We start from the raw sequence: 22865 nt of genomic DNA on the forward strand, positions 1-22865 counted from the left end.
ACTTGAGGAAATGCATTAACTGTAGATATCTACAGATATCTAGATTTGTGTTGACCCTAATAGGTCCCTCATAGAAAAGTGGACAGATCATGTGATTGCAGCTTTGGTTGGTCTAATGCATCCAGTGCTATGAATCAGTTCCATTTGAAGTAATGCAGGTCTCACTTTTCCGGCAGCAATGTTTACATTTGTCAAGTACAGTGAGACAGCAACTTGTCCTGTACTATTATTTGTTTGTTTGTTTGTTTTCTTATTACTTTTTTTTATTTATTTACTTACTTAAATAAATTATATGTAAATTAGCCATTTTCTTTCCTCCGTAGTTATGTATGTATGACAAAGTACATTGTTTGAAGCATTTCTCCAGCTTGCATGGAGGGGCTTTGAGAGTATCTGATGACTGTCAGTGACATTGCTCTTCGGGAGCTCTTGTTCCGTAAAATATCGGCATTGTGAGCATAGTGAACGAGCCGGAAATGCAGGAGCAGTATTAAGAAGAACGCAGAACCCCATTGTCATTAACCAGTTTGTTCTTTCCTTTTTGCTGTTGTTCCATCTTTCATTTTGTGCTAACGTGATACACTTTGCTGCTCTCTGCTGGTGTGAGAAGTATAACATAAAATACTGAGGTATCCTACACAACCTTTTGAACTTGAAGCAAAAATAATTGATCAGTTCCTATAGCACTAGGCATGTGTTTCAGAATGAGAAATTGGTCACAATGGTCGATCTTTTTATTCAAATATATAACCTACTCTTCAAAAAAAGGTTTCTTAAAGAGTTATTTGGATAGTTATTGGTTCTTAGCTTTCTAAAATTGTTCTACCTGGAACCTTCTCTGTTAGGGAGACTCTTATTCTAGTTATAACCTTTAAGGGTTCTATATAACTTTTTCCCCCTAAAGAGTGAACTTAGGTCTTTTTGGACTAAAGTTTAAACAGCCAGTTTTGCAACCAGGAACCACTTCCAGTGTAAAGTAAAATCTAATAAAACAAACCTACAAATATTTATTCATTTACATTTATTCATTTAGCAGGTGCTGTTATCCAAAGCGACTTACAAATGAGAACACCTTTACATTACATTACATTACATTACATTACATTACATTACACATTACAAACACCTTTAGTACTGCATCAGATTTATTTGGCAGCGCGGTGGCTTAGTATCTAGCCTCAGACCTCCAGGGTTGGGGATTTGAATCCCGCCTCTGCTGTGTGTACAAGGAGTTTGCATGTTCTCCCCGTGCTTCAGGGGTTTCCTCTGGGTACTCCGGTTATCTCCCCCTTTCCAAAGACATGTGTTGTAGGCTGATTGCCATTTCCAAATTGTCTGTAGTGTGTGAATGTGTGTGTGATTGTGTCCTGCAATGGGTTGGATCCCCTGCCTTGTGCCCCAAGTTCCTTGGGATAGGCTCCAGGAATAGTGTCCCGTGATAATGTGTAGATTAGGCGGTACTGAAAATGACTGGATGGGATGCCCACATTTTTCCTTTTTTTTTTTATTTTTTTTTTTATTTTTATTTTTTATTTTTTTACCTTTTCACTGTCGCCTCTGGCTTGCTCATTAGAGATAAACTTCTAAATGTAAAATTTCTATACTGAATTTATAAATTTCTGTAAAGCTGCTTTGTGACAATGTCCATTGTTAAAAGCACCATGCAAATGAAATTGAATTGAATTGAACTGAATTAGGCAGGTACTTAGGAATAACACAGGAATCATATTGCTGCCATTAGAACTTTTTATTGCTGAACCTTCTAACCAAAACCAGTTACATTATGTTTAAGTGCCGATGAAAAAGATTTTGCGTCAAACAGAACACTTTGCAATTTTATTAAAATGGCTGTCAGACTCATGTTGACATAGTTGTTTTGCTGAACACCCCATTCAATTCAACAACCAGGCTAATAAACACACACACATATATATATATATATATATATATATATATATATATACACACACACACACACACACACACACACACACAAACTAGCTTGTTTTCCCCATGCTACGGGGGTTTCCTCCAGGTACTCCAGTTTCCTCCCCCAGTCCAAAGACATGCATGGTAGGCTGTTTGGCATGTCCAAAGTGTCCGTAGTGTATGAATGGTTGTGTGAATGTGTATGTGATTGGCAACCTGTCCAGGGTGTACCCCACCTTGTGTCCGATGCTCCCTGGGATAGGCTCCAGGTTCCCTGTGACCCTGTAGGATAAGCGGTATAGAAAATGGATGGATGGATGGATGGATATATACTAATTAGTAATAACTTTGATAGTAATTCATAGTGAGCTCCATCACTGTAATGTGAATAAATAGGCTAAATTAATGGCAGACCCTTTGCGTCAGGGAGGCAATTTTGAAAGCCATGGCTTTATTTACCACAAACAATGCATTGCAATGTTACAATACATACAGTGCAGTATTAATGATGCTTATGTGTATAAGACTATGTCATAGACTTTTATTGGGCATGAACCCGGTGAAATAACATGGTTGGATTCTTACGTTCTGCTTTTGCGTTAGATGGTTGATGTGACACAAATCCGATTTCCCCCAATTTCATTTGTTTTGTTTGCCATTGGGCCAGAATGATGTCATCTACTTGGATACCCCGCCTTCGCGCGCACACATGCGCAGGCACACACACACATATATACACACACACACACACAGACACGCGCGCGCACGCGCGCACGCACGTTGCACAAGATGCGCGACTCCAGTGCAATTGTGCTGTGAGCTCACACAATCGACCGCGGTGACTGCATGCTTTTATGCTGTGCATAAACAGCCTATCCTGCATGTGCGAACTGTAACTGAGAGATCTGCATAAACATAGCTACTGCGTGGTTGTTTTTAGATCATAAAAGCACGCAGATTTAGATATGGCTATGTAAGCATGCATGCATCGGAGCGGAATTATCACTAGAGAAGGAGCACGAGCGTCAATGAGAAATAATGACAATACAGCGGACGTAGGTTACCAGTAATGTGAGTAATTTTTTAATTGCTTCTTTTATTTCTATTCCTGCATGTCTGAGCCACGAACATAGCCATGGCTCGGTTTTCATTAAACCGAACAATTATAAGAGAAGTGTATTTCTTTGAGATTTAAACATATACAGGCCCGCATGACTGCTTATGATTATTGTTTATCCAAGAGATTCACCTCACATCACATCACATCACATCACAACATCCCTCTTGCAAAGAAGCGCATAAACGCGCAGCTGGAATAGCCTACTCCCAGCACAGCTAGAACAAATTTTGCAATATCTTGAGGTCGAATATTCCTCATAATAACCAGAACGAGAGAGAGAGAGAGAGAGAGAGAGAGAGACCTGTTACTGGATGCACCAGGGCACATATGTGACAGCATGGCCTAACCAGTCATTTTGGTTTACTGGATCCCAGATGATACATCCTTTGGGCTCCAGTCCAATCAATTCATGTCTTTAACCAGGACATAGACGGATGTCTATGGTGCTGAAACTGTGAGTAAAGCATATGGATATGCTTGATCACAACTGCATGGCAGTTTTTGGAGGACAATAACAGTAGCCTAGTTCCTGGGACAAAGGAACAGTCGCGCACAAGGATGAGAGCCAAACGCAGCTGTTTATCCAAAATGCATTGATGGGTGACGGTGCACCAAATTATTTCGTTATCTAGTTTCCAGTTCATTTATCATTATCACATTACTGCGCATGTCATCTGGACATTTGTTACTATAGAAGAGTAAGCAGGAACAAAGGCAGATGATGTGTAACCTGCAGTTACAGCATCTGAGTAAATGGATGAACATAGATGCTGAGTAGGCCTGAGACTGACGCAGACTTTCCATGAGGGATTTAAGCTGCAGTGAGTAGACATACCTGAAAATAAGTATTTTTTTATAATAAAGACATAATAATAATAATAATAATAATAATAGTAATAATAATAATAATAGTAATAATAATAATGATAGACAGACTGTTTTAGAAGAGTGTAATGCAATTTCTTTCTTTATGTTTTCCTTCCTTTCTTTTTATCTATAGGTTTATAGGTCAACAGTTTTGTCTTTATTTGTTAAAATGTACCATGTTGCATTACAATATTTTCACAGGTAGCTGGAGCACATAATTACTATACAGCTCAGAATCCACTTTACTGGCATTCACTGTGAATTTACACTATACAGTATATTGTGACTTCCAATTGTTATTTGACTGTACATCATCCAAAAACCCCACTCATACAACTTAATCATAGTTTTCAAACGTAAATGTACTGAATTTCTTCAGTAGATCACATCAGTTTAAGTATAGAATCTCAAGTTAAGGTATGGTCCAAAAACATATTTTGAAAGAATTGTACATTTGTGAAATCTTGAAAACAAAAAAGAAAGTGGCAAAATATACTACAAACAATAAAATTTAGTATTGACATCAACTGAAGATACCAAAGTGAGTATTTCCATTTCCAGTGTTTACCAATTAAACAATAATTTTTACAAAGACATAATACAAATCCACACATTTGGTACCTTTATAAATTTGTTCTGTTTTTTCTAAATTTGTTTGAATATGATTTGAAATGACCTAAATTTAAAAGTGCATTTTATCTACATTGCTATATTATCTGTTAACATTATCCTGACAAGCTGTTATTTATAACAGTAGAATAGTAACACGATAATAAAAAAAACCATAATAATAATCTTACATGTACATACTGTAACTTTGTTTTGTAAGGAGAAAAGAAATGAGAAATGTATCCATGATAATGAAAATGAAAAGTCACAATTATTTTTTTTACTGAAATAAGCAAAAGAATTGCTTTTTTAAAATCATTCACCATGTTTTGACATGGGATAGTTTTGCCAGATTTCTCCAGATCCTTCTTGTACCCAAGCAAGATGAAACACGATATAAGCACGTCAATCAATGAGCCTCTGCTAGAAGGTATATCATAAATTCACCAGATGCTCCAAGCAAAATTTAGTGGGCAGACTCTTAATTTTTTAACATTATCACTTCAACAGGGAGGACTGCAGGGAATGCAGTCATGCACAATCATCTAAATATTCCCATCTTAATGCATTAAGCAGATATCTCAGGCTGCTCCAAGTCCAAGACAATTTGTGCTTCAAAATCAAAGTACTCCCATCACACGATGTACATTACAAGATATGAGTACATATTACATTAAGTACTTACATTATATTACATATATTACATTATTACCAGCTCTTTATATACTTATCTTTACCAGTCTTTAATAGTCATATCTGTCCTGCCCACTTCATTCGAAGCAGCTGCTCAAACAGCTTCTAGAAAACTATTAGAAAACAATTAGTAGCATTTTAGGGCTTTTCCTATTTCAAAATAGACACCTATGTTTTTCAAAATCCCAAATGTGGTTCTCTATCAAGAAACACAAGTCATGTGAACAACAGTCAGAATCATTTTCCCAAGCTAAAGTTCTAGATCACTATTAAGCAAAACAAACATGCGATAAATGAAAATTAGTAGTGGAGCTCTAGGTGAGCTAAATGACCAAGACACCACTAGCATTCATTAGCATTTGGACATCATATTGATACTCACCAGATATCATTTGATCATTCATTTGCTTTGATTTTAACCTTAAGAGACATTGTCCACCCTGCAACAGACATATTTCACCATACAAGGCCCTGTGTAAGTTGACACTTTAGAAACGGTTGCACATTAGAACAAGCACATTAATATAAACCTTGCAGCTGGAACTGCTGGGCAAGCCATGCTATTAAAGAAAAGGGATCAACAGCGATGTCGTATATGATAATGAGGACAGATGAGTGATGAAAATGCAAAAATCAAGATTTTTTAAATTTAAAAAATCTACCTTGCTATGTAATGGACTAGCATTTAATAGTCAGGGTAAGATATAGTTAGCTAAAGTTACATAGATATCATTAATGTTACCATTAATGGTGCTCATTACTACCAGGCTACACAGCTACGAAGCATCACATAATTAGTTACTCTTGCATATTATAAATTTGCTGTCACATACTACAATACTAACCAGCTAGGTTTCAATTTCACAGCAATTTGTTGTCCTAGAAGTATGAAAATTCAGTTAAATCTGTGAATTTCTGGCAAGAATTAACAGGAGGTACGTAAACAAAACAGTCACTTATACAGTATATGGCATATGAAACGTGATGTGTGTGTAACTGGTAAACATGCAGCGGCTGTTTTATACTTTCTAAGCAAGCATATGCTGATGCTACAAAAGTTTTCTCCAACGTGATATAAATAGCCTTTATAAAAAGTACTCTTTTGAGTGATAGTACATACGAGGTGTGTGATCAAAGTGATATGTTACATTAGAAAATCTGGGTCAATGAAACTATCACCCCCTTCACCGCAGGCAGAAAAAGGCAACGCTGAAAAAAGAAAGAGGATGAGGATACCATCACCAGGCTCAGTGCGTGGATGTATGCATGTGGGATTAAACGCATGGTGTGATGACTGTCTTGGAGTGTATGTGTTTATCTGAAGTGCAGTTTTGCATGATTGTCCCTCAGACAAGGTCTGTAGCTGAGTCAACAATGTCATATCAATGTCATATATTTGTTCTCCCGGTTCTCCACTCCCAACCTGCGCCCCCTCCCCCCACTCTCCCATCCACTACAGACTTCTGATATTACAAAATGCTGATTGCTAATGGTACTGGTTGCCACTGCTAAAACATAATAACCTGGTGTTGATTTTTAAAAGATAGCATGTTGTTGTTTTTGTTTGTTTCTTGGTGCAAAATTAACAAGAAGGTTGTGGATGACAAACAGAAGCTATGATAAGCTTCTGTGTGGTACTCATCACAATTTTATAATTTTGTGTGTGGTGTGACTAACATTGAGCAAATACATAAACATCATGTATAACATAAAATTACTCGAATATCAGAATTACCTGCCATTTATTTGTCTTTTTATCTCTGATCTTCAAACATGCAGCTCTGCCTAGCCCCAGATGCCTCCCCTCCCACTTGACGAGCGCATTGTGGTAATTCAGCGGCCTAAAAGCCTGGGCTTGTGCGTGGCCTCACCCCCAGCCACCTCTCAGTCTTCCTCACGTCTTACCACCCGCAACGAGCCCACACCCCGCTTACCACACACTCAACTTCCTCCATCCCATCCCCATTTACCTTCTAACACTTTGTCACTGGAATGCAGGCACAGGCCCTTACTCCATGGGCAAAGAGCCAAGGGCGAGAGAGGCGGCAGTACAGAGGACAGCAGCTGGATCCCTAGTCACTGTCACAGCAATGGGACTGTGACTCTGGGTCCCAGACCTTACACGCACTCTCATACCATTGACATTAAAGTATCAGTGGACAAAGGAGGGACACATTCAGACAAAAGGTGCAGTAACAGCTTGACTCGAGGTGAAAGTGGCAGAGAGAGCAGAGGCCAATGGGTGTCTTCACACTTAGCTCCAGGGCAAAGTGACAGAAAATTCAGAGGAAAGTCTTCAGACACCACTGAGAGGCACCAGATCAAGGCACAGTATAATAACCACTATCAGAACAACCTCACAGTGTCACCTGGTGGGGTGTTGGAATTTGTTCCAGCCCAAAGACAACAATCTAAATCTAGGTGGACAAAAGAGGAAGAGTTGTTATCAAATCAACGTTTTACAACTGCCAACTACAGGGACGTGCCTTCTGTTGGTAACAAAGAAAACACCAAACTGGGTACTGTCCATCAGCCTCCAAAGCCACACAGTCTATCCCATCACCTTAGCTCTACCCAATCAGCCCATACCTCCATTCTAAACACCCACTATCAGGTGACCCCAAACTCTGTCCCCTTCTGGGCCCCATCTTCCTTCCCTCAAGTCAGTCAAACCCGGTCTTCACGTATCAGAGAAACACACCCCCAGATCCTCCAAAGCTTGCCACTATCTCCAACCTCTTCTCGTGACGGCTTCCCTAGCCCAGATCACACTTGCACTATTGACTTTTCTCGTCCATTCAACTGTGACTGTTGGAGGCTGGTATGCTGTAGAGGAGGGAGAACCCGCTCAGCTGGCTGCAAAGGAGGTACTGGAAGCCCATCTTCTTCATTTTCCCGAGGCCAAAGAGCAAGTTCAAACAACACAGGTGACGGTGCCATGGGATTGAAGAAATTAGGAGGGTGTCTGTCGACGGCTTCAACCACAAACACCTCTTCATCCAACAGCACTGTGTCAGAGTGCCGGACAGGCCTTCTCAGGCCCCTGGGCTGTGCATCCTGTTCAGGGGAAAGTGGAGGTTTTGATAGTCCTGCTGCCTTGCGCAAAAAATTGGTTGGTGGTTGTTTACCCTGTGCCCCATTCTCCCCATCTGCTCCTTTGCGCGCACTGCAAAGTTGTGTCAGTGGCTGCAACCCCAAAGCAAGCCAGGCAGGTAGCTCTTGTAGTTACTGCAGTAGTGATCCTATAGTAGTGACTTTTAACCCTCACAGAGGGAAGCCTCCTGGATTTTCCCATAATGCTGGGGTATATACCATGGGAGGGCACCAACACGATGACGATGATTACAGCGTACGCACAATTTGGCCTGATGAACTTGCAAAAAAGATGACTCACTCTAAAACCCAACCTAACCATCATAATGTAGGGATGAGGATGGGAACAGCAAACTCTTACATGGGCCATGACCAGAGTACCAGTAATGGAACCAGTCCAGTCATTCTAGATTGCCGTAATCTTCTAGAGTTTACCCGCTCCCAACTGACTGACCATGCAGGACGACGGAGACTCCAACAAGGCAAGATGGCAGTTTTGGACTTCATGGGGTCAGGACACAGGAGAGACCCAGGCCAAGACTCTCTGAAAAGGCTCTTTAACAAGGAAGGTGATGCTGGAATGGGAAATGATGATGGTCTAGATGATATGTTTCCAAGGTCCCCTTCCCATCACTCTCTCACTCCTGAGTCTTCACCCTCCTTCTCCCCTCCACCATCAGCCCCTGGCAGCCTGATCAAGCCCAAACCAAGAGGAAGAGATTGGGAGGGTGGGCACTCCTTACCATCTGCTCAGTCACTCCATTTGGTTCTTAACTCATTCAATAGAGAGCAAGAAGAGGAGAAGAGGAGAGGTAAGAGTGTTTTTTTTTAGGATTCTTGTAAGTACCTCATGATTTTGTTCCCATTTTTACCTTCTTGTGTCAGAAAGGAACTCAGCTTCACATTTACATGCTATTAAAATGTGTTGCTTAAAAAAAGCCAGAGGGTAATGATTGCTTATTGCTGCTTGGTTAAAAGAAAAAAGAGAATGGAGCAGCACGATGATGTAAATACAAACTTGAATGATTCAAATCAGTAAAATGATATATTCTTGCAAAGTTCTGTAAACACATACAATAACTATTTTTTCCCATGTTCATCTGCTCTACTTTCTCTGTGCTCTAATCCCTTCTGCTGTTTGTATGTCATTACAATTATATAACAGGATGCTCAAAGCCATATTCAGAACTAATGAAAATTCAATATAATGTGCAACGTGGATGAAAGTAATAGCAAATATTATAGAGTGTCTTTTGGATGATGTTCTCTCTTTTACAACCTCCCACTTGCTTTCCTAATTACTAGCTCACTTGCACAACAGGTGCACTTATTTCACACAGAGGACAAGATAATGAAAAGGGTTCTGTTTTTCTCTGTCAGTGCACCTCTCCCTTCCGCTCTCATCCTCCCTCCCTGCATCTCTATCGGATGAGAGTGTAATGACTCCAGATGTGGAGAACGCGGTAATTAGCCCCATTCTACCTTTCCTTTTCTTGGGGAATGAAAGAGATGCTCAGGACCTGGACCTGCTGCTGCGACTGAACATCAGTTATGTGGTTAATGTCACCACCCATCTGCCCCTCTATCACCTGGACACGGGTCTGGTACGCTACAAGCGTCTACCTGCTACTGACAACAGCAAACAGAATCTCAGACAATATTTTGAGGAGGTGTTTGAGTTTATAGGTAAGTGGATTTTTGGATAGACATAGTTTGTTTGTCCCACAGTAATCCAGCTTGTATTTTGTGCCTGGTTCTGTGGATTTTTGGTGTGTTTGGCTCAGTGCCTGTTTTGTGTGTCACTAATGAATCCTAACCTGAAGAATCCATTGAAATAATCTGTGAATGAGTAGCATGTATGTTGATGTGCCATTTATTTTCCAGAGGAGGCTCATCAGAGTGGCCGAGGTGTGTTGATTCACTGCCAAGCAGGCGTGTCTCGTTCAGCAACTATCGTCATTGCTTACTTGATGAAGCACACCCTCATGACCATGACCGACGCTTATAAATATGTGCGGAGTCGCAGACCAGTGGTGTCTCCCAACCTCAACTTCATGGGACAGCTACTGGAATTCGAGCGAGATCTCAACTCTGGTGTTACACCTCGAATCTTAACTCCCAAGCTGAGTGGCCTGGAAACACAAGTGTAAAAGATCTAGAACAATAGATTTTTTTTTTTAAAAAAAGGGAAGTAATAGAAAGAAATGAAGTAGGCAAAGAAAGCATGGGTTTACAACATGCTTATTAGGGACATTTAAAAAAAAAAAAAAAAAGCTTGAATAAAAATCATTTGGGGGATAATGCAGTAGGGTATTCTAAGGAAATTTAAAAATGATGTACTTCCAGTATTTTAAGTATTTCTATTGCATAATTATAGCACTTAAACAGAAGTAGGCAAATGGGTGTTTGTATAATCAACCTCACAGTGATACTGTGCTCATAATAATGTGCCAAGTTTTATAATGTTAACTACTATATAGTAATACATTATAACTATTATTGTATTCTACGTATTATCAACCTGCCCTCATTGATATAACCAATGTATACAACAGTGAAGACAGGGAGAAAATGCAATGCAAGGGCAAAAAAATGTACTGTCAAGCACAGAAAAAGACACAAAGTGATGAATTTCTCAGACCCGAAAACTGTAGCAAATTTCTCACACCTTCTCCACTGTGCACAGAACTTTTCTAGACATATTATCCAGTAGAGAGTTCAATGCACTTATTTTCTTATCCCAGTTAACGCCAAGTTACCTGCTGACAAATATTACCACACACAAAGGTTCATTTAGCATTTTTGTCATTTGAATCATCTGCCACTTGTGTTAATACATTTGTGGTTTACATTCTTTTTAGAAACCTCTGTGTGGGAAATGTGCAATAGAAATGCATGAACAGTGGAGGAGATATTGAATTGAATTATTCCAGCTTGGACACTTGCACAAATGGATATTTTAGATGGAACTTGAGATACTAGATGCGAATATGAAAAGCAAGATTTTTTTTCATCCACACAGAGAGAGAATCAAAACAGTGAGAGAGAAAGTGTGTGCGAGAGAGAGATAGAGTCCCAATACTGTGCTTTTAATACATGGTGGACTTAAAAACACTAATGGATTGTGTTCAATTTTTCTTTTCTAATTGAATTTCTGAACTATTGTCTATTTTTTAAATCTCAGTAGGCATGAGGGTGCGAGTATAGATTTTATTTTTCTAAGCACTTTGTATATATTTGTTTTACTGTGTTAAAGGTACTAAATCAAATAGTGTGATTTGAGCAAAACAAGAAGGGAATGATCAGAGATGAGCAAAAAGTCCATCATTTTACATTTTAGTAGAACAGAAACAAACAACAAGGTTAATTTAATAATTGTTTAATTTGACCATGATGCTTGTCACTCTGAATCTAAATGCCCACAGCTTGCTTGAATAAGTTTCATTTTATTTTAAGTTATTTTTAAAACAGATCTTGATTCTGTTTTTCAGTCAAAACAGCAGACTCCAGCTAAAATCATTGTCTGTATTTTTCCACCTATAGATGACTGGCAAAACTTGAATTAATCTAAATGGTACTGGATTCAGACATACCAGGAACAGCAGTGTGAATTAGCTATAGGTAATATAGTCTCATGGAGGGGGCACGGTGGCTTAGTGGTTAGAATGTTTGCCTCACACCTCCAGGGTTGGGGGTTCGAATCTATGCTTCAGGGGTTTCCTCTGAGTACTCTGGTTTCCTCCCCAGTCCAGAGACATGTGCTGTAGGCTGATTGGCATTTCCAAATTGTCCATAGTGTGTGAATGTTTGTGTACACGTGTGTGATTGTGCCCTATGATGATTTAGCACCCCCTAACCAGGGTGTCCCTTGCTTTGTGCCCAGAATTCCCAGGGTTAGGCTCCATGCTCCCTGTGGCCCCACATAGGATAAGCAGGGTGGATGGATAGTTAGTCTTATGAATGGTTTTAGAAAATCCAGTTAAAAGTACATTTTAAAAGGCAATAATAATAATATAAGCAACAGCTTTATATTATTCGTGCTTAATCCAGCCCTCTAGAGACCTACCCTAACTGCTATTTAAATCAAATTTGCTTATTTGATTCTGATGCCATTCATTTTCATAGCATTCATTTGAATATATCAGGAGAGGAGGCAAACTACCTGCCTTTGATGATTAGCTATGGAAAATGTCCACGAGTTTAATTCTTCCTTTCTTACCCTCTGATCCATTGTTTACATTCTCTCCTTAGTTTATAGATTTTGAACAGTGCTCTTATGATACTATGCACCATTCTTTTCAACTTTTCAAATATGGGAGTGTAATCTGTGAAAAAGACCAGGCTTTGTTCAGTTCACTGTGATAAGCTTTCTTCTTCCTGAATATTGTCTAGTTTTCAGGCTTAGTCCTTGAAGTCTCCTTTCATCTGTCTTGGTGCGCAGAGGTGGGGGGGATTTTGTCTGCTGTCTTTGAGCTTTTATCTGCCTGGCTGAAGCAATGCGCTTTCACCCTCCACTGCCATGTCATCACTAAGCCACTCTCCCCAGAGATTTCCACTTTGCATTCCAGTGTAAATCATCTGGGCCAGGACATGGATCCACTAAATATACAAGCAAAAAACAAAAAAAACAAAACCAATGTTAAGTGTGGGTTGTGTGTTTATGTATGTATGTATGCCTCAAAATGTTTGATTCTCACAAGCTAACTGTAACAAAAGTGCTTTTGTTTAATGACTTACTGCTTCTTCATTTGGTATGGCTAGGCAAATTCCTGTTCCCCAAAGGAAATTTGTGACGCGTACTGAATGTGTTTTAGTGAGTTAAAAGTGCTCTGTGAGATCAGACCAATCTCAGTCTAGACATGGATGCTGCTGATAAACTCAGATATTGAGGACAACAAAGAATTTAAACTTGAATATTTGTACTTTGGATAACAGTTCCAAGACATCTGTATTGATATGATTTCTTGACATATTCCTGTTGGCACTTATTGTATTATTGTACAGTAAGTAATTCTACTTTGCTCTTTGTTTGCATTTTCCCATACATGTACAACTGCAAGTGGTTCCTCCCTGCGTAGGTAAATACATAAATGCCAAAATATTATATAGTGACCTTAGTATTAAATCATAATATTCTCCCATTCATACTTAATCTAGATAGAAACTTATAATACTAAGGTCAGGATATAGTAACAGTCAATGTAGTGCCTAAAAGTGGAGAGGAAATTGACATTACGATATCTTCAAATTGTTCAGATTTATTCATGCAGTGTCCACTGTGTCTGTGCAAGACATACAGACAGATGATGTGGAAAATATTTCCTTCTATTTTTAATTGAAATGCCAACCTTAGGCCTGTGCATTAATTAATCATTAATAATATTCAAACTTGGTAGCACAGCGTATGCAGGTTATGTATGCTGCCACCTCACAGCTCCAGGGTCCCAGTTTGGCTCCTGAGCTTAGGGTAAGTTTATGGTTACTATCTCTCCAGAGATTCCCATGTTGTTTCCCCTATGTCTGCCCTGGTTTCCTCTGGATTCACCAGTTTTCTACCACCTCCCCAAAACTGATAGGTATATTGACTACTCTAAATTGCCTCTAGGTGTGAATATGTGTGTGTGCATGGTACCCGGTGATGGACTGGCCTACCATCCAGGGTGTATTTCCAAGTCTTTCCCACTGGCACAGGTGCCAAATCCACCATTAGTGAACATGAATGAATGAATGAATATATATATGCATTTGTTAATGCCACAGAGTTTTGCTCTTCCATACATTGTGGGAAAAAAGATACATATTGTGAGCACATTTCTCACGAGTAATGTTCATATAGGAACCATTTGAAGTGTACTTTTTATTGTGTGTTGATTGATCTCTTACATATGTGTTTTTTGCACCTAATAATGAACAACTAAATGTAAATTTATGTGTATAATTTACTCAAACTTTTAAGTCAGTGTCTATTTCTGTGAGTTTATATTTATTTGTGTGTTATGCCCCCTTTTTTATTTACAATATTGTGCTAAGTATTTTATTTTTATTTTTTTATGGTTTTATGAACTGGTAATGAATTTTTTGGAGGGAAAAAAGGCACCCTGGAGGATGACTGTGTTAAGTGCTGTCCCATTATTGGTGTCTTACCTTCCCTGCCTCCCTTCATGAAGTAATGTTAGTCCATCTAACCTGTCAACAGTGTTGTATTTCATTGCTGTATCTTTATACTTTACATGTAAACTTTCTGCTAAACTGCTAAATAATGATTCTCATAAGACGATGTTCTTTTTTCATATGTTGGCGATTTTTTCGGTGATTCTTTTGATAGCGGTGTATACAAATATTTGTGGATGTCTGGAATAATCTGAATGCATGGTGTGCTTTTTCTACATTGCTGCTCCATCTCTACCAGTGACCATGCTACACTCTGTAGTGTGCAGTTGGATGGTATGGTGTATTCATTTGGTCCTTGTTGATTTGATCATTGTGAATTTATAGGAAATCTTTTGTTTCTTTTCTTTTTTTTTTACTCAAACCTACTGTGACTAAGAGACTGATCTTGTTCTAAAGTAACAATGATAATCAGTCATGATTATCACTTGTAAGGACTTTGTGGATGATTTACCTCTTCAAGAAAGAGCAGAAAACAGTGTATATTACCACAAAATTGTCCACCTTTATGATGTATTCGGAAATCTCTGGAAAACTAAAATGGTTTGCTGAAATACATTTTTTACAGTAAATCATCAAAATACTGTGTCTGGATTTCTTTGCCAGAGTAGTTTTTGACAGTGAAATGTGACCAATAGGATGAGGAACCCTGAACGTCACCCAAAAAAAAAAAAAAAAAAAAAAAAAAAAAGATCAACAGACAACATAAAAATGCGTAGAAAATGGAAAAGAAACATACTTAAACTTTTACCTTCATTAGAAAATCTAGGCTGTATAAATTTGCAAATATAACCGTTTTAATTACATAAAATCTAACTCTACATGTTGGGGTAGAAATAGGAGCAAGAAATTATACTACGGGGAAAGTGTAGAGAATGTGTCAAATTCTTACTTGAACAAAGTTTGGGGAAGAACCACATATGGGTGTCATGGTCAACATACTTTTGGCCATATAGTTTTGGTCAAAGCAAATAAATTGGCACAATACCTGATAGCTCTTTGTACAATGATGAATTTGTTTGGATGATTTAATCTGAAAGGTGAGCGAAATGCAAATAAATTGCAAATTAAATGTGGTAGAGCCCATTCTATTGACGTATCGTGTGCAGACATTGGCCGGATGAGAGAAGAACAGACATTTGTGATTTGTAACTAGTACTTTGAAGGTAAGGAGTAAAAAGTATTTTTCTTGGAAATGGAAGTAAGTAAGAGTATAGCTGGTGAGTACAGGACTTGATTGAGCATTAATGTTATTATCTCTGTCAAGTATTGTATGTTCTGATCATGGGCTCTCTGGTTTCCTACCACCTCTCAAGAATGTGCCAGTATATGTATTGCCTATGGTAAATAGTCCCTGGTATTCCTGCCTCCAGAGATAGGCTGACCACGATAAAGCTGTTACTGGGTAACACAGACTACACAGTCCAAACAGTAATGCCTTAGTTTTCACATTACAAAATCTACAAACATGGCTGACGTTTCAGACATGAATAGCCTGGTCAATAAGGTTTGTCAGATCAGCAGTTTTTCCCAGCCTGATGAAGTCACTGTGGTTACATAAGTGTTCGTTTTAATATGTGATTGCTGTGTGCTGTGGTTTAATGCCCAGAGGGGCTTAAATCAATAGGCTGTAGAGTTCTACTTTTAGCATGGCTTTACCATTTCAGGGTATGTACTGTTACAGAATGATGTTCAGGATCAACTGTCTTACCGGATCCAGACACCCACTTTGGTGGTGCTGATGACATGCAATCGAGTCAGTGAAATTGACTCAGTGCCAGAGGACATAGGGGTGGGAGCATGTTCTGAACGCCTAGTCAGAGGCCACTTCAGTGTTTGAATGACAGAGCAGTGCTAGAATGGTAGAGTGCCTGAAAGGGATGTCAAAAACTGGGACAAGAGCTTTTAGGATATGTCTGTTGGACTATGTGTGGAGAGAGAACAAGAGAGAATGGGAGAGATAGAGAGAGAGAGAGAGAGAGCAGTGGTTTTGAAGGCGTGCCTTGTCAGCCATAAATAAAACAATACTTTGCATATTTTTCTAAATCTCTATGTGCATAGGATTTAGTCTGTGTTAGATATCTCTTCTAACATTAGTTGATTTGAATATTTTATATTTGTGCACTTGACTGATTGCTTTAATGTGTTCGGTGCTTTAATGTTTAGATGTGCTCAGGCATTTAAAGAAATGAATTTAATAAATTCTGCTAGAATCTGCTAATAATGGAACAGCAGAAATCAATTCAATAGTGAAACCTAGTTTGGCTGTGCTGTTTCAAGCCTTTACATCTTCTTATTCAGTAATGCAGTGAGCAAGCCTCTAACATTTAAAAAAATAATGGCAATTCAATAAAATTGAAAAATTTTATGGTGTTTTTTATGTTTATATATATATATAAAAAATTTAACTTTATTTATTAACATGTTCCTAGTCACCCAGGTGTACTAAAAAAAGTAAAATATCAATAGGAATCAATGCCAATATCAATATCAATGCCAATAATTGTTGCACGCCTATATTTAACAAAGTGTAACAAAATAGCTCAGACTACAATGACCTAATGTACACTATCACTTGTCATATGCCTTTCTTTTACACATTCACATTCAGCTCATCTTGTTCCTGTCTACAGTTTTAGCACACATTCATTATACAGCAACACCATCATTCATTTCTAATCCTCCTTAACCCATTTCTTTGACATGACAAGTACACAAGCTTATTTAAAATGGTAAAGCACCTTTGCAGGTCTACATTGTATGGTAACTCCAAATTCAGGTACCATTGGAGAATTCCAATTATAATAATATATAATTATAGCATCTGCAATGTAATGTAAAGACTTATTATTAAGGTTTTTATTTAATACCAATGGCCTAATTTAAGTTTTTGATTATATCTATCTAAAGTATCTCTATATATCTAAATTATGTGTTTGAATTTATGCTAGAAAATACATTTCACTGAAGTTAATGGAATTATGAAGTGGTCTCCACATAGACTGGTTCACATACTGAACACGCCTTTCATGTGGGAGGAAACCTGTTAAGGGGATGAGACTACAACAGAGAAGCCATATTCATTGCCAGGAAACATTTGCTTACTTGCTGACACTCTTCACCTGCTTGCAATTTCAAGAGACAGATTCGTCCTATTGTTTGGTAGGACAGAGAAAGGTTTTGTGTCATGGGAGCTAATAATAATGTACATTTGATTTTTTTGTATTGTGCTCTCATGAAAATGCAAGAGTTGACATGGGAACACTTTTGAAACTTTTTTGGTGCCTTGTGGAAGAAGAATATCAGGATATGCAAGAGAGAGTCCGAGACAAGGGAAATTCTTCTCCCTGAACAGATTGAATTGATTGGACCACACAATTTGGAGGTAATGGGATATTTAAAATAAACTTTGGTAATACAAAAATGCTATGTGCTGCTGATAAAGCTTTGGGTTTGTTTGTTTATCTGAAATCTGTTTTGAGCTTTATGAATGTCTGGTTAAAGTGATGGAAATGAGCTTTGGAAAATATGTGGGAAGGTTGGTTAAAAATCACTACATGAACAACCAAATCCCCATGCCAGTTCAGAGTATACTGATCTTCCATTTGTCATCTTTTAGCTTGGTTTACCTTTTTAAGTAAATCAAATTAGAACATGTAAACAAGACGTTTCGGTCTACTTGGTAAAACTGCTCTTGAGGTATATGATGTAAATATCATGGGTTGCAAGGTGTTCTAATCTATGCCCAGTCAGGCACAGATAATGAGCCCCCTGGGGCAACGCCATAGAGACTAAATCACCAAGAGATTTTCTGATAAAGGTTCTTACTTTGGTACAAACACAGATTTTCATGGCTAACAATGGGCACTTGGATTTATCCTTACCTATAAGCCTTTTATCTATCTATCTATCTATCTATCTATCTATATATATATATATATATATATATATATATATATATATATATATATAAATTATCTATAATTTTTAACATGAAATGCACTCACATATATAAATATGTCTACCATTTATCTTCCTTTCTGAAATATGCAAAACATAGTTCTCATATTCCCTTTTCTCTCGTGTTTGTTCCCAGTCCATGGCACGGTGCAGGTGTAATGGAAGAGCATTGTGCCTTTGTCTTCTTCCATTTTTGATGATGAGTCATATTTTGGTGTACATTATGATAACCATATTTGTCGCCATGTCCTACACACCCGAGCCTCAGCCTCTGCCTCTTCGTTTCATAGCCCCTGGAGTGTCATCGAACTCTGGAGCTCTTGCATCACATCCTCTCAATGCCTTCTGGAACTTGCGTTTGGTGGAGGGTGCTTTGTGGAACCGCCTTCAGCATCTCAAAGACAGAGAAAACAATCCCATACTGAGAGGAAACACCACAGGGGGCAGGGATCTGGGCACTCAAAGTACTAACATACATGGAAAGAATGGTTCTCTTCCATGTCACCCTGAGCATCACTGGGCATCTCAACTACCTGATTTTAACACTTTGCCTGAGCAGATGAAGGACTTTGTCTTGTCCATGCATTGTCGGAACTACACCCTCCTGATGAACCAGCCTGACCTGTGCAATGGACAAGATACCAAGACAGATGCCCCTATGCTATTTATGGCAATTAAGTCCCAGGTCGGAAACTTTGAGAACAGACAGGCCATTAGGGAGACATGGGGGAGGACTGGCTGGGTGCAGGAAGATGCAGGGAGAGAAAGGTGGCAGGTTCGCACTGTCTTCCTGCTTGGAAGGCAGGACATAACAACAGGTCCCCATCCGGACCTTGAGGCGCTTTTACAGCTAGAGAGCATCATTCATAAGGACATACTGCAATGGGATTTCAGAGACACATTCTTTAACCTCACCTTGAAGGATGTGCTTTTCTGGGACTGGCTCTCCGTGCACTGCCCACAGGCCCACTTCATCTTTAAAGGAGATGATGATGTTTTTGTTAGGACCGGTGCTCTCTTAGACTACTTAAATGAACATCATGCACCTTTACAAGGGAAAATTAAGAAAGTAAAGGACAATTTCCTTGTAGGAGATGTGATTTCTAATGCTTGGCCCAGCCGCCAGCCCACAGCTAAATACTACATACCTGAGAGTTTTTATAAAGGTGTGTACCCAACATATGCAGGTGGAGGAGGAGTGGTGTACTCTGCCGCTCTGGGCATGCGGCTGCGAGCAGTCTCACACTGGGTCAGTTTGTTCCCCATTGATGATGTGTACATGGGGATGTGTCTCCAGAGACTGGGTGTTTCCCCTAGTCATCATCCTGGTTTTTTGACCTTCGACCTACCTGAGGCCAAGAGAGAGCAGCCATGTGCTTACCACAAAGTACTGCTGGTGCATAAACGCAGCCCCAAAGAGATGCTTACACTATGGAAAGACCTAAAGGCTCCACTTGCGGAGTGCTAGTACAGAGACAGGAGGGTAATGGAAAGACTTTCTCTGATTTGTATATTGTATACCACGAATAATAAGCCCTGTCTTTTTAAAAAACAAGACAGATTTGAATACCTTCAGGTATTTTCATAACAGTGGAGTGTAATTATTTGCATAATAAATAGTTCACTCTGTGGTCTGTTTGATTTGATTATGAATGCTGGTTACTGAAGTCATTATGCATGAATATTGTGTCATGATAGAATGAACCATTTTTTTTTTATTTTTTTTTTTATTGCAATATTATGTTGTTTTCGTCTATTGTAATGGTATGTTGTTTTCCTTAGGTTTCTATGTATGGTTCTCAATTTGTCTCTTATACTTTATTAGGCATATATATGTACATATATTTACAAATCACATCATGTTATTCCTGTAAAAGCTGTAGATTTATGCACAAATTTTTCATTTACATAAAAATTTATTTGCAACACATATGCAGTTTTGCATTTTCCATGTGTATAAAAGGTTCAAGTTTTAATGATACTGTTTGATTTCTTCACGTTACATAAAGTTCAATTGCTCTGGGACATGGTACGCTTCCCTGCAAACCATTGAGTAATGAACCAGAAATCCTGAAACTGTAATATCAACATGGTACAATATCGACCCACTACTGCCTTTTGTTATGGTTTATATACTGTATCATATACTGTAAAGACATTTATAGTAAGTTTTTATATAATAACTAAAAGGTCTCAGAGTAAAGTAATATATGTTTGAATAATTTTGTAAAAATCCAATTAACCAAATCAGACTTTTTGCTCTAAGAAACATCTGACAGTACAGACAAAAAGAAACCATTATATTAATTTAAATCAGCTTAACATTCTAATTTTAATTGGTAAGGTGTTCGTGCTGTGGGTTTTGGCATATTATTATTATTATTTATAAAAATAAATAGGATTTGCATTTTATGTTATCATAAATTGATAATAAATTATGTAAAATATATTTTTCTATTAGATTGATTTTTGAAAATCATGAAGCACTTTGACCATCCTGACCACTGGCTTAATAATCCTGAGTTTGTTTTTTTTTTGTTTTTTTAATAATTAATTTTGTAACATAGATAACATTAGATCTATGTTGTGTTGCTTGTGTTCAGTGATGTGTTGTAAGACTTATATTTAGTCTATACAGAGCATCTTGAAATAAAGTTTTATTTCTTCATTGGTTGGTTTTATTTTTTTTATTGATTAGTTTTAAACTAGTATTTTACTAGAAATGCTAGTTAGTTGTGCTGCAATGGACTGGTGTCTCATATGTGGTGTATCCCTGCCTTGCGCACATGGAATCCATCATGACCCTGGGCAGGATAAAGCAGTTACTGAAGAATTAATGAATGAATACTGATTAATGACTGCTTGTATTCCCAACAAATTCTGGTTTTCATTTGAGCAAACAGTTCTACATTAAAAAGCATTAGTATGTCACAACTATAGACATGATTCCCAAAACATAGAGAAAAACACATTCCAAAATCACATTCATAATACGAAAATACGAATAAATAAATAAATTATATATATATATATATATATATATATATATATATATATATATACACACACACACACACACACAGTTTCTCACAAAAGTGAGTACACCCCTCACATTTTTGTAAATATTTGATTATATATTTTCATGTAATAACACTGAAGAAATGACACTTTGCTACAATGTAAAGTAGTGAGTGTACAGCTTGTGTAACAGTGTAAATTTGCTGTCCCCTCAAAATAATCAACACACAGCCATTAATGTCTAAACCGCTGGCAACAAAAGTGAGTACACCCCTAAGCTGACCCCCCCCCACCCCTTCAACCTCTGCAACAATGCTGGCAGCACTCATGCGTCTATTCATTGAGTGAACCATGAATTCCAACATGTACTGTGACATACTGAAGCACAGCATGATCAGTATGCAGTATTCCAGCATGATAACGACCCCAAACACACCTCCAGGATGACCACTGCCTTGCTAAAGAAGCTGAGGGTGAAGGTGATGGACTGGCCAAGCCTGTCTCCAGACCTAAACCCTATTGAGAGTCTGTGGGGCATCCTAAAACGGAAGGTGGAGGAGGACAAGGTCTCTAACATCCACCAGCTCCGTGATGTCGTCATGGTGGAGTGGAAGAGGACTCCAGTGGCAACCTGTGAAGCTCTGGTGAACTCCATGCCCTAGAGGGTTAAGGCAGTGCTGGAAAATAATGATGGCCACACAAAATATTGACACTTTGGGCCCAATTTGTACATTTTCACTTACGGGTGTACTCACTTTTGTTGCCAGCAGTTTCGACATTAATGGCTGTGTGTTGAGTTATTTTGAGGGGACAGCAAATTTACACTGTTACACAAGCTGTACACTCACTACTTTACATTGTAGCAAAGTGTCATTTCTTCAGTGTTGTCACATGAAAAGATATAATCAAATATTTACAAAAATGTGAGGGATGTACTCACTTTTGTGAGATACTGTATATATATATATATATATATATATATATATATATATATATATATATATATATATATATATATATATATATATATGAAAATAAATCTAACATAATCCCAAAACAATGTCTGGAAAGCAACATCATTCTCCTAGGATAATCTGGGGATGTTACTGAACAATGAATTCACCATGGGTTGTTTCATTCAATCATAGAGCATGTATTCTTTGCATCTTAAATATCAGCACAGCATTACTGGTGAAACATACTGGACTCAAAATTAAAATGAAAACGTTAAATATAATCTTATATTTATGTACCATTCTTCAGTCACTCCACTTTACTGCTAGCTGACACAAGCCAACTTGACAAGATTTCTGAGAGGATTTTAAACTTTAAAATGTGTTTAAAACAGTTAACTTCAGTACAGTGAAAAAAAATTTATCCAATTCAACAACTGATTTCAAACTGCCAT

General features: G+C 38.1%; 2 protein-coding genes across 2 annotated transcripts; both read left to right on the plus strand.

The window, feature by feature from the left end:
- The first annotated feature begins 6941 nt into the window (after positions 1-6941).
- Positions 6942-15020, plus strand: si:dkey-175m17.7 (uncharacterized). Its single transcript, XM_017492047.3, has 3 exons — positions 6942-9123; positions 9692-9997; positions 10196-15020. The coding sequence occupies exons 1-3, from the start codon at positions 7014-7016 to the stop codon at positions 10459-10461; spliced, it is 2682 nt and encodes an 893-aa protein (XP_017347536.2). The 5' UTR covers positions 6942-7013; the 3' UTR covers positions 10462-15020.
- A 2455-nt stretch (positions 15021-17475) lies between these two features.
- si:dkey-175m17.6 (N-acetyllactosaminide beta-1,3-N-acetylglucosaminyltransferase 2) lies at positions 17476-21101 on the plus strand. The gene is made up of 2 exons (XM_017491976.3): positions 17476-17864; positions 18576-21101. The coding sequence occupies exon 2, from the start codon at positions 18579-18581 to the stop codon at positions 19905-19907; it is 1329 nt and encodes a 442-aa protein (XP_017347465.1). The 5' UTR covers positions 17476-17864; positions 18576-18578; the 3' UTR covers positions 19908-21101.
- Positions 21102-22865: the final 1764 nt, after the last annotated feature.

The sequence above is a fragment of the Ictalurus punctatus genome, chromosome 18, assembly GCF_001660625.3.
Source record: "Ictalurus punctatus breed USDA103 chromosome 18, Coco_2.0, whole genome shotgun sequence".
NCBI classification, from domain to species: Eukaryota; Metazoa; Chordata; class Actinopteri; order Siluriformes; family Ictaluridae; genus Ictalurus; species Ictalurus punctatus.

Excerpts from the sequence above, each read along its gene's own strand:
- si:dkey-175m17.7 (XM_017492047.3), top strand. The coding sequence starts at position 7,014 with ATGCCTCCCCTCCCACTTGACGAGCGCATTGTGGTAATTCAGCGGCCT. Across the intron at positions 9,124-9,691 it reads AGAAGAGGAGAAGAGGAGAG|TGCACCTCTCCCTTCCGCTC; the intron begins GTAAGAGTGTTT and ends TTTCTCTGTCAG. Across the intron at positions 9,998-10,195 it reads GGAGGTGTTTGAGTTTATAG|AGGAGGCTCATCAGAGTGGC; the intron begins GTAAGTGGATTT and ends TTTATTTTCCAG.
- si:dkey-175m17.6 (XM_017491976.3), top strand. The coding sequence starts at position 18,579 with ATGGCACGGTGCAGGTGTAATGGAAGAGCATTGTGCCTTTGTCTTCTT.